Source organism: Heptranchias perlo, chromosome 25 (assembly GCF_035084215.1).
Source record: "Heptranchias perlo isolate sHepPer1 chromosome 25, sHepPer1.hap1, whole genome shotgun sequence".
Lineage (NCBI taxonomy): Eukaryota > Metazoa > Chordata > Chondrichthyes > Hexanchiformes > Hexanchidae > Heptranchias > Heptranchias perlo.
The window spans coordinates 29,652,996-29,666,085 of NC_090349.1; the positions used below are offsets into that span (position 1 = coordinate 29,652,996).

The following is a 13,090-nucleotide window of genomic DNA, read 5'->3' on the forward strand; positions in this document are numbered from 1 at the left end:
AAAATAGGCATCAGAAAAAGCTAGCCAGCAAAGCATAGCAAAAACGACACGGCACAAGCATAGGGCAAAGAATGGAAGTGGCAAGTTTTTGCAACTGACTGAAATTAAATGAATTGCTAACCTCCAAATCCTGACCCGTAGGACAAAACCACCATGGCAGGCATGCAACAAAGGAAAAAAAAACGTAACTATAATACTACAGCTTTTCCCCAACAGAAATAGAAAAAAAACCTAGTCTTGATTAATACACAAATGGCATGTAGGGACATAATGCTGCAAAACATTAAGAACACACACATAGGGAAGACTACACAATGATGCATATTACAAAACAAGACAACAAAAGAATTTAAACTAAGACATAGTCAAATTACATTACTGTATTACCAAGTTTAATACTTAACAGTAATTAAGTTCACTTCTAAACAGTGGACAATTTAGAAGTACATTAAGTGGTAAAACTGATTTTTATGCAATATACGACAGCCATAAAACTTAGAAATGAAACATCATTCTGAATAATTTGTGAAAGATCTTATTCCACTTCAAGTAGAATGAGAAAAGTTGAGGGGAGCGTCTATAAAGCTGCCACTAAATAAGGCAGGAACAAATAGTTTGTAACAGGTTTCCTGAATCTGTATTGGCTTCTGTTAAAACGAATGCTAGCAACAAACTGAATTGCAGTATCTGAAGTACATAAAAACATATCCTACACAACACATCACAAAAGGAAAAAGTGGGAAAATATAGTCCACCACCCCCCTCCTTCTCAATAAAATATTCAGCATTACACAAAAATAAGAATTTCAAATATCAATGAACAGAGTAAAAACTTTAAAAGTGTAAAAGGAGACAATACATTGTTCAACACTTACCGTGTAATTGGGGTTGCCAGGTTGGATCCTAAGCTCTGCTAAAACCCAGATGCCATTGGTCAGTTTTAGGGACTGATATAACATATCTTGCCCTTCAACATTCCTCTTTGCAACCGTAAAAATATTATTGCTTTGAAGCTTATTAGTGACTGCATCTGTAGGTTTAGAAAATAATTAATTTCAGCAATCTTTTAATCAAAAAAAGCACAAAAACTAGTCAAATTCTATTATTCAAACTTGTGCGTAAGTTTGCAGCATCCACCATTATCAGTATTTATCACTGAAGCGCTCTGGGTCATCAGCATGGAAAATTATTTTTTGAGGCCAGCCTCTACACCTGATGGAAATAGTAGGTAGCCAATATAATAAATGAACTGAACAGATAAAACAGATGTTGTTTGGCTCCTTGGTAATAGCCTCCAAGGTTTCACATTACTGAATGTCCCAATGTAATGCACTATGAAGCAGCAAGATAAAGCTCTACCTCCCACAGGTATCCTAATTTCAGCTGGCCACCCGGAAAGAAAATAAGTGGAAGATTCACCTAGAGTGAAAAATGTGGAGAACAAGCCAGCCAGCTTTGCTCTCAGTTTCATACACTGGAATCATGACCCTCACATGCTCCTTTAATCAGGTAATGTATCGGGACTTTCGAGACGAAGCATAAAAATTCAAATACAACTCAAAATTTAAATCTACAAGTATCCTTTTTTGAAAGATTACTTTTGATTCTAGTGTTGCAAAAAGTGTTATTGTACCAATAATAAACTTCATGATTTTTTCCCACCTCAGAGGGCATAACAGAGTGCAGTTTCAGAAGACTCAGGAAAAAAAAGACGTTACTAAACTGGTGGTGACTGCCATACTGTACTGGTGTTTCAATGGTCAAGTCAGATTTTCCATAGCCTAATGCAGTACATCCTTTAATGTGTGAACTTGGAACAATGTTTACACTGCAGTCTTAGAGGAACAAGTTTTTAAACCTTGTTTCAGACAAGCCTTTAGTGCCAAGGAGTTACATAATTCATCTTAATCTAACCATCAAGATATTATTTATTAAATGTTAACAATTTGAACCTACAAAAATCTGGTTTTATTGATTTAAAACAATTCATAAACTGGTCACACGGTAATCAAGTTTCCACATACATTTATTTTAATTATACTCTATGTTCAGTGCACAGCAATGACAAGTTCAACTCTAGGGATTTCCCAATTAAGAAAATGCCATCTTTTAACGTTATTGCTTAGAATAAATTCTTCCATTTGGAATAACAATTTATTCAATGGGAATGTTAAATTCAATTAACAGACGAGGACTTGCTTCCTAAACAGAGCAGAGCAAAAATTAATAATCAGCTGGGTTTCAGCAATACAATGTTATATCTCAACTATTTTGCTTCAATAATATCAAACCCCTTGATAATGTTCCAAGAACCAGTGTCATTAGAGTTCTAGCACATTGAAAGGTTTCTGCTGGTGCAATAACAAAATATATTCAGATGTGATTTTGAAAGGAGATTGTGTTTCAGTTTTATGGAAGTAAACCAGTTAGTCCGAATAATTACTAGGTAGTTTTTAAAATTACATTTTGATGTTTAATTTGTTGCTTCACAAATACTCTTTACAGATTAAAGTTAACGGCTTTAAATAACCTAGTCTAAAAACATTTATGGACAAGAGTAATGGGCAAAGCAGAATCTCAAGATTCAAATTCAACAAGTGGTGCATGTTATTCAAGTCCATCAAAAGGAAAAACACAATTCCTGTATCACATCTGCCAATGCAAGGCAAAATGATTCACTTCATAAAACAGATATGATCAGCCCAACACCTAAAGCAATATTGAACTCGACTACAATACTGAGAGGAATCAGGCATTTATTTGATTAAACTAACCGGGAAAAGCACTGAGCCAGAGATTGCATATCACCTCTTGTTGAAGGAAAAAAAATTGCCACGTGTGTCATATGCTGCCACCAGACCAGATAATTGGAGAAAACAAACTCTGCTTTCTCACTTCCAATCAAAAAGGAAGTTTTTCCTATTGTCAGCCACCATTATTGTAAACAAAAACTTAAGTGAGGATAGAAGGTGGTGTGCATGTTAATTAACTTGAAATGGCTCCATTTGGATCATTTTCAGGTTTTCATTACATCCCACTCCTACACAATATTTTTTTTTAGAAAGTATTTTAGTCTGTTAAATGTACATGGTGTTACAATACATCTCACTTTCTTGTCCCTATACACTTTCAGCAAAAGCCAGTTAAATTAGGATAATTACTAGCTAGTTTTTGTAATTACATTTTGGTGCAAGTGTTTTGGTTGAGTTATTTCTGGGAGGTCTGTAGGATTACATAGTGTCTTCACAAAACAGTTAAATATCCTGTTACACAACCACAACTAGACCTAAATCTCATGCAATGGAAGAGGTGAACGGCAGTTTAAATTGCAATCTGTTGAATACTAGGGTTTGAATTCCCACTCCATTGAAAAGCTGTTATCTTCTATGCAATAATTTTGCCTTTTCTTGATTGGGTCACTAGATGAAGAGTAGCATTACAACCCTTACTTGCTTATCAACTTTTAAATCTCTAACTTCTTCCAGTACTGATGAAAAGTCATTGACCGGAAATGTTAACTTTGTTTCTCTCTCCACAGATGCTGCCTGACCTGCTGAGTATTTCTAGCATTTCCTGTTTTTATTTCAGATTTCCAGCATCTGCAGTATTTTGCTTTTGTTGTAGCAGAATACATGCTTTTTGTTCAGGGGTGCCAGATAAGAAGTGGGCACTAATCTCCTGAGTGACACAAAATTGTGAAACCACTTTAGGTAGAAATTAGGAGCAAGGGTGAATGTTGGTGCTATTGTCATGCTAAAGAAAATACAAAAACTAAGAGAAAATGACTGAGCTCCAAAGACCAAGTTGTAGCAGAAATCATATCTAATGGTAGAACTGTTAACCATGATACCTTCAGGCCTAGAGTATTCACAAGCTCAAAAGCCAAATTTTCTTAGCTAGCAAGACAACAAATTTAAATACCATGTATAGAGATCAAAGGTTTAATAAGGTACGGTGCTTTCAGTAAGAGAAATAATAGATCCCCCCAAGCAGCTCCTCTGCAAGAATGCAGGGCCAGTGGGGTGGAATACTCATGTGAAGGACACTTCCATTCAAAGAATAGAGACAACTCTAAGCTAGGAAGCATTCTTCATTCCTTCCTGCTCTACATGTGTCAGGAAACTGGCTTGTTAATACTGAAGATAAAAAAAAGACAGGTCCTCCTGGTCTACAAAAAGCACCAGCATCCAGAAGATATCTACCAAACTGCAACTCATACTTCAACAGAAATAAAAACAGAAAATGCTGGAAATACTCAGCAAGTCAGGCAGCATCTATGGAGAAAGAAACAGTTAACGTTTCAAGTCGATGACCTTTTGTCAGAACGGGAAGAAGTAAAGATTTAACAGTTTTTAAGCAAGTACAGAGCCCGGGAAAGGGGAGGGGAGGAAAGAACAAAAGGGAAAGTCTGTGATCGGGTGGAGGGCAGGAATGATTAAATGACAAAAGGGATGATGCTGCAAGGCAAGGTGAGTGGTAATGGGACAAGTAAAGAAACAAAAGATGGGTCTAGAGGAGCTGTAAATGTTAACAGCAGAACAATTAGCAGCACCTGCTGACCGAAAAAAATGGGAGCATTGGTTATGATCTGAAGTTATTAAAATCAATGTTGAGTCCAGAAGGTTGTGAAGTGCCTAATCGACCAGTGCTTCCGATATGTCTTCCTTTTTCCTCAACCAAGGATTCCCCTCCACTAACGTTGACAGGGTCCTCAACCGTGTCCATCCTATTTCCCGCACTTCTGCCCTCACCCCTTCCCTTCCTTCCCAGAACCATGATCGGGTCCCCCTCGTCCTCACCTTCCACCCCACTAGCCTCCACATTCAACGTATCATCCTTCGCCATTTCCGCCTCCTCCAGCGCGATCCAACCACCAAACACATCTTCTGCTCCCCTTTCAGCATTCCGAAGGGACTGCTCCCTCCGCAATACCCTAGCCCACTCTTCCATCATCCCCAACATCCGCTCTCCTCCCCAAGGCACCTTCCCTTGAGAGTGCAGGAGATGCAACATCTGCCCCTTCACCTTCTCCCTTCCCACCGTCCAGGGCCCCAAACACTCTTTCCAGGTGAAACAGTGGTTTACTTGTACTTCTTTCAATTTAGTATACTGTATCCGCTGCACACAATGTGGTCTCATTTACATTGGGGAGATAAAAAGCAGACTGGGTGATCGCTTTGCTGAACTCGTCCGCTCTGTCCGCAAGCGTGACCCTGACATGTTGACATGTTAATTCCCCTTCCCACTCCTACTCTGACCTCGGCCTCTTACGCTGTTCCAACGAAGCTCAACGTAAGCTCGAGGAACAGCACCTCACCTTTCGTTTAGGCACTTTACAACTTCCGGACTCAACACTGATTTCAATAACTTCAGATCATAACCACTGCACCCATTTTTTCAGTCAGCTAGTGCTGGTAATGGTTCTGCTGCTGCCATTTACAGCTACACCTGATCAATCTTTTGTTTCTTAACCTGTTCCATTACCACCTTCCTTGCCTTGCATCACCATCCCTTTTGTCATTTAATCACTTGCACCTCTACCCTATCACAGACCTTCCCTCCTTCCCCCGGCTCTGTACTTGCTCAAAAACTTTAACCCTTTTAATATCTTCCAGTCCTGACGAAAGGTCTTCGACCTGAAACATTAACTTTGTTTCTTTCTCCACAGATGCTGCCTGACTTGCTGAACTTCTCCGTCATTTTCTGTTTTTATATTAGCTGAAAACAAGTAGGAGTAAATTTCTATGCATCTCTGAAATATTGTTACTAAGAATGCACTCCCAATCAAAGCATTTGGAGAGGAATTGCAATAGCTGCAGTATATACACAGATAAAGCTCAGTTTCTGACCTGAATTCAAAAAATATATAAGGTACCAGATATCATATGAATATGGATTCTGGTAGGAAACCCATCTACACAATGTTCTAGCAGATTGCTCCCTGGAAACCATTAAAGTTATGAACGCACAAGAAGAACGGCGAGTAAAGACCATCATGCCTTTGCGATGCTTATTTATCCATTAGATGATGCAACCTCGAACATCACCCCCTCAATCTCTTAATACCAGCTCCTAGGTGATGCACAAAAGAGAGGTGATTTCTAAGATTTCCTCAGCCAAGCCAGAATTTATTGAAAGAGAAGGTAAATCAATAACATATTAAATTTGTTATATATGTGGCACTCTCCTTATTTTGTGACACAGTAACACTTGCAGCTACACACTTCCACTAATAAAATGGAGCTTCAACGACTCCAGATGCCCACCTATAGCAGCACTCAGACATTGAGGGTATTTTGCTTTGTCCTCGCTTTCTGTGGGCAGCGTCACAATAGATCCACTAGTAGTACCTTAAGGATGAAACTCCACATCCACGGTAGATGACCTTTAATGGTTTTGTAAATTGACAGCAACACACAAATATTCAGAATAATTTGATTCCATTGTGAAGACGACGCCGGTCACAAAATTGGGAACAATTTAAACACTAATTTAGAGATGCCAAGTACCTGATAATATCCATAAATAATCAAAAAAAATGTTGCACATTTTACCTGCATTAAGGTGGCAGTCTTTGATTTGGAATTGTACTTCATTCTCATTTGGAATGTCTTTCCAGGTTGCCAGAAAGATCTGTCGATCTGTACAGGAAAAAAAATGGGTGGCACAAATTATACATGACTTGCATTGGATCCAAAATTAATCAGAAAAATTAAATTTGTTGTTCATTCTAACATGTACATAACAGCACCCTTCCTGAAGTCAGATGACAACCTGAATTTAGCAAAATATAAAGCTTTACACCATTCAAGTTGCTTAGAAAGCACAAGCCTATGCAGCTACACATGCCAGGAGCCTCTAGCACCTCATCTAAATGGCTTGTGAGCATAGAAATGATCAGCAGGCTATTTGATAGTGGAAGACAAAGTCCTATCCTGTCTTCACCTGACACCTAGATATCTGCACACCCAGTAGGGATTTTTCCCCTTCATAGTTCAAGGATATTGAGGCTAATTGTAGAATTGTGGAAGTTCACTTGGAAGTCAAGTGAGAATATGATCAAGCTTGGCTTAAATGCCTTTCATAAGTGAATAGCCTACTGCTGCTATCTAGGCTCACATATGAAGAATGGGCATTTTGGTGAGGCTTTGGAGGGATGTTGGCACCCATGGACACATGCCCCACTAAGAGGTGACACTTCCAGTGATATAAGGTGAAAGAAAGTAGTTGAACACTAATTAAATACTTTACATTTCATTAAATGGTCCTATCTAGTTATTATTGTATTGCCTCATCAGTCAATAAAATTCAATACCCTAAAAGCAAGTAGTGATACTGGAGGCCCTCCACACACATCTTGGTTTTAGTCCATCTGCATGCCAGTGAGCCTCCTGAGAAAACCATGCCCCTTCTACTCATTTACCTAGATATGTTAATTTAGCCAGTAAGCGTCCATAGTAAGAAATTAATTTGACTGCTGCAAGAATTTTGTTTTAAAATAAGAACTTGTTTTTGACCTCCAATAGGGACTTCAGCTGAGGAACAGAGCTTGGATAGACACTTAGGAAAGTCTAGAAGTCAAACCGTTTCGAATAACTAAGCTTTCTATCCTGACAAGCCTATAATTGGACTAATATGAAATTTGTAATATAGAATGGTTATATTAGGACTTCAAAGATTTACCAACAATCCTAGCTACTTGGAATAGAGGTGGGTGCGCTTGGCAGTCCTCCAGGGAAGGTGTCCCTCAGCAAATTGTCCACAAGGAACCCTTTAAAAATACAGATGCACTACCACCCTGACAGCTACTTGAAGATGTATTTTTGAATTTTATGTACATAGCCAATGTCACTAAATGACAAGAATGATAGTGAGTATATGCCAATTCGACCTGCTCAGTTTTGAAGAATAAAGTTTTAGGTCCATGTGGGGTCAGAATCCTTCCCAGCTGCTCAGGCATTGCAAGCTAAGATCAACTTAGTTATGTTTAAAACCAGAGCTCGGCACAAATTCAAATTCTGACATAAGTTCAGCTCCATGATCTAGTTAGGGAAAATCTATTTACACTGGTCAGTAACTAGAAAGCATAAACTTCTCACCAAAAAAAAGTAGAGGTTAGAAGAATAATTTTTTTTTAAAAATCAGAAGACAGTTAGGATATGGAATGCCCTACCAGAAACTGTAGTGGAAGCAGAATCCATAATAGTTTTTAAAAGGGAAATGGATAATTATTTGAAAAAGAAAAATTTAAAAGGGTACGGGTAAAGGGAAGGGAATGGGACCAAGTGGCAAGCTGTTTGAGAGCCAATGCTAGCAAAGGCCAATGAACTGAATGGCCTTTTTCTGTGATACAAAATTCTGATTCTAACTAAAATTAAAGCCCACATGCTAAAAATAGATGGAAGATTTCTCACTAGAGAAACAAATTTGATAGCAAAAACAAGAGAAAGTACAAGAGAAAAAAAGCATGGAAAGCTGTATAAAGGACAATGCATTCTTCAAAAGGAAAATTTCCCCAAGTATAGAATGTGGAGACGAATAGTAGTTAGATATAATTTCCAATAGATGGCATGTTTTAATCTTTTATCATCAACTTGCAACAGAACTGTGCAAAAATTCAGAACTAATTGTATTTCAAATCAGCTCACACACATTCAGATTTAGCACACAGAATTCAATTACATACTATCCCAAGTAAGTTATGTTTTTGTTTTCTTCTTCAGAGGATCATTTTAATGTTTGCAACAGATAAATAGAGCCTTCGTTCATCCATCTTAAGCAACTGCACTAGGAATACTGAAAACACTCACCCATCTTTCCATCTTCCACAAACAACATATTAATTGGGTACAGGCAACTGAAGTAGAAGACATCAATATTGTTCTTTACTGCAACCTGTTCACAAAAGTAAAAAAGGTAGAATTATGGTGTTTTAGCGCTCTTAAATGTCAGTGATTTTCCTGCATCATTTGTTCTGTCCTTGTAGACAAATGCCACAGTATATAGATGCAATGCAAATTTACTTCAATTGATTATAAAAGCATTTAAAACGCCATTTAGAATGATTGACACCCACATTGTGCTGTAATTATTGAGTACCCTCCAGTTTCAGCCATTCACAAGTATTTTAATTTGAATCATGAGCTCAGGCACAATGTTTTTTCCAAATTTATGAAACAAAAGTTGTAATCAGCTGATTCTAAAAAGATGGTTTGAATTACAACTATGTTCTAACCAAAATTGTAAATACAGCAATTTATGAAAGTTCATCAAAGAGCATTATCTGAATTCAGAGAAAGAAGCAAGAAAATGTGATCTGCAAAGACAAGCCGATTACAGTGCCATTTATGTAATCAATGTCTGCATCTGCTCCAGCAGTTCAATTTATTTGCGCATAAGCACACAAGTGTCGCAGAACGGTAGGGCATGAGGAGTCTGGTGAGTAAAGGTGAGCCAGTTTGCCACAAAGAAGGCTGGGTAGAAAACATGGTTGCAAATCAACTCAGGTTCAAACCTTTCATAAATTAGTTACAGAATATAAGCAGAAGATTGAGATATAATTATTTGTTTACACTCAATTAGAGAACATTGCAGAATAACCTCAAGATGAAAAAAAAACAAAGTGGGGTGGGAGCAGGACAAAGTGACGATGGGCCAGTTCAGTTGCATCAATGATGCCAGTGGTCATGGGATATTCCCTTCGCTTAATTTGGGAAAGTTTCAAACACACAAGAGTTATGGCAGACTTCACGAATGCTGCAATGTTTGACAAGATAGGCTTTGCGGTATTTGCTTTCAAGATACTGCCAACGTTTAAAAAGTCTGCAGTAGAAACTGGTATTTGACGACATTTACATTGCCATAAGTATGAAGCATTCATTTTTGAGCAGTTTTGATGGAACTAGAAAAAAGCCCTACTAAAATGATCACGTTACTTTCATCTTCCAATGAAAATATTCTGTTCCGGGGTATACAGGTTACATAGTTTGGATTATGTTGCATCAAGGAAAATAGTGGTCGCATCCTGCTTGCATGATTGCTTCAGAGATTTGGACAAAATTTCCTAGAGTTTATGTTGAACTGGGCTTCTTTTTGCCTCTGCCAGGAGACAGCATTACTAAGAGGTGGGAGGACAGAGTGCAAGGTTACAATGGGCCAAAATTTACTGTAGGCAACAAATGAACGGCACCCACTAGTCGTTAGACTTACTCTCTGGAGCTTTTGCACAGCAAGCTGCTGTAAGTTAGAGATCCAACGGGCCCAGCACCCTCTACAGGGCATCTGGCACCTGCGTGAACAGGGCAAGCAACTGTGTATCTCCTTAACCAATCAGACTGAAGAATCGTTAATGAACAGCGCAGAATCTGAACCAGGAAGTGTAAGTTAGAATAGTGAATTCAATGTCAAATCAGGTACAGAAAGCAAAATAAAGAGGGGGAAAGAAAAACTGGTTTGAGAGAGAGAGAGAAAAAAGAGACAAAGAAAAAGTTAAAAAGCAACTTTAAATTTAAAAAAATCTCCGACAATTAAAAACTGAAGGAATGAGACTCCACACTTGTAAAAGTTAATTTTCAGTGCTAGAAGTGTTGTTTGGCAGTAATTAAGACTTATCACGCTGTTAAAAAGGGTACTTAGACTGAAAAGGACAAGCCCTAACTTTGTGGCGAGTTTAGTTCGTATCCAGCATGCAAATACAGGAACTTCACGCCGTTCAATGCATTTTAACGGCGAGTCAGACAGCGAGATGCCGTTTTTGCGGAGCAGCGTATTGTGGACAGTAATTTCCAGATTTTCGCGTTTAACCACGCATCTGCCCTCACCTGAAGTTGCTGTGTGATTTGCGCATAAATAACGGTGACGCTGTTAGCCTCACCGTTATTTTGTCAGTAAATTCTGGCCCAACATCTACTGCTTGGGGAGAGATTGATGGGGCTTTTCTTACCCTCCATTCAGTTTAGACCTAGCACAGGAGGAAGAGGGTACAGATTTACCAAGAACTGTAACAAACCCTTTGGTAAATATCAGAACAATTTTTAAACTTTGAAAATGCTACATGGTTATCAGAAAAATAGCTGTACAGAGACTGTTAGGAAACACTACGACATATTTCTGCACTTAGTGAAAATTTACATAAATTTCCAAGTTCAAATTTTCTCAGACTCAGGATCAGTCAAGCATGGTTCAAAGCAGATCCTTAAGCAGGGCAGAGGCACGTCAAAAATAATTCATAATATTTTTGTGCTTCTCTCTCTCACCATGCTCCTCATACACAGACAGCAAGTGAAATATAATCATGGGGGCAAGTGATTTTGCATTTAACATTTGCACTAGTTAGCAATTATATGTGATGTACTGAAGTCACTGTATAATCCTGTGATCCAGGCAAACACACTAAGTTGAAGATAAAAGTGTGTACTGAGTTTCTAGTATAACAGATACAAAATGTTAAGTATAAGATACAGCTCCAAGCATAGATCGTGGCTGGTGGCCACTAACTGACTATATTTCATGGCCGGCAGATCATTTCTTGGTTGGCATATACATTTCAAGAGTCAATTCAATCTGTTAGGCAATCAACTTAAGTGCTGCTTTCAAAACTCTTCAGAACATCAAACACTTTACTAGTCTAGTAAAAGTACCTCTTTCTTCATCAAGAATTCACCCCTTAAAGGTATTTGTCAAAATCTAAATAATAGGCCAGATTTTCTTGTGAAAATAATGGTGAGGCTAACAGGGCTCACAGTTATTTCTGTGTATCTGGTACAGCAACTTCCAGCAACCGCACACACGCAGTCAAACGCGGAAATCCGGAAGTTGTTGCACCAAATGCGACCCTCTTCTGTAAACTCTCGAGAATGGCATCTCGCCGACTGGCTCGCCATTCAAATGAATGGAGTTCCTGCACTGACCTGATGGATACGAGTTAATCGTGCCAAAAAAAAGATGTCATGTCATTTCAAGTCTAAGCACACTTTTTAACGGCGACTTTTAACACACTTTTTACAGTCTTAATGACTGCCAAACAACCTCTCTGGCACTGAAAATTAACTTTTACACGTGTGGAGTCTCATTCCTTCAGATTTTAATTGTTGTTGACCATTTAAAACAAAGTTAATTTTAATTTTTTTTTACTTTTTCCTTTGTCTCTTAATTCATTATTTCTTACCCTCTCTTTATTTTGCTTTCTGTACCTGATTTGAATTCACTATTCCAACTTACACTTTCTGGTTCCGACTGTGCTGCTTATTAACATGCTTCAATCTGATTGGTTATGGGATTACATAGCTGCTTGCCCCGTTCACACAGGTCCCAGATGCCCGGGAGAGGGCGCTGCGTTGGATTGAGCGTCCCATGAGAGGAACTTGCCATGCAAAAGCCCATGAAAAGTCTATGGGCAAGTGCAAGTCTAATGAATGGCGGGTGGCATTCATTGCTCACAGGAATATCTGGCCCGTTGTTTGTTCTGTTAATTCAAAACTAAAATTTATGATTGTAAAGTACCTTCTCCACCACCCCCCCCCAACTAAATTAAGCTATTTTATGATTATAGGGAGCAAAAGAAGAAATTTGCAAACCAAAATTAATGGGAGTTGCACAACTATTCAAATACAAATGTAGTCATCTAAGACAAACTCCATAAATGGGTCTCTAGCCACCCCTTTCCTGAAACCTTAACTTTTGCTGGCATAATGACTTCTCTAAAATTAACGTTTTGCATGCCCCAATGTTTACTCAATTAATTTTACCCCATTACATGCCAAAGCCAAGGCTTCAACTGATTTTTCTTTCCCCTTCCCATCTTACTGGAACAGTGCAGGTTGGAGGTAAAGAAGGAAGGAAAGGGGAGTGGTAATAATCTGCAGTTACCAAAAATTTCAACGATTTAGCTGTAGTTTAATTCAGACCTGTAGGTTGGTGAGAGGATCCATCTTCATGACTGGACCAACCGTATTCAGAGGGAGAGAAGCTTCAACTGTCTGGTTAGGAGTAAGTGGGGCATTGACCTGCAGGGGAGCAGCTGGTGCCATGCCAAAGCTATGAAACAAAGAAAATACAAAGTTAACAAAACATTTGTAACTCACATCATCCT

At 38.5% G+C, this 13,090-nt stretch overlaps 1 protein-coding gene across 4 annotated transcripts in view; it reads right to left on the reverse strand.

The window, feature by feature from the left end:
- ap1b1 (adaptor related protein complex 1 subunit beta 1) overlaps window positions 1–13,090 on the reverse strand; it is an 87,280-nt gene that overhangs the window by 2,353 nt on the left and 71,837 nt on the right. For all 4 annotated transcript variants that reach the window (XM_068005908.1, XM_068005907.1, XM_068005909.1 and 1 more), the window contains 4 exons: window positions 12,906–13,035; window positions 8,811–8,895; window positions 6,555–6,641; window positions 876–1,030 (listed from right to left, as the gene is read on the reverse strand). In XM_068005908.1, the coding sequence (XP_067862009.1) occupies window positions 876–1,030; window positions 6,555–6,641; window positions 8,811–8,895; window positions 12,906–13,035 (457 nt within the window). The remainder of the gene's footprint in view (window positions 1–875; window positions 1,031–6,554; window positions 6,642–8,810; window positions 8,896–12,905; window positions 13,036–13,090) is intronic.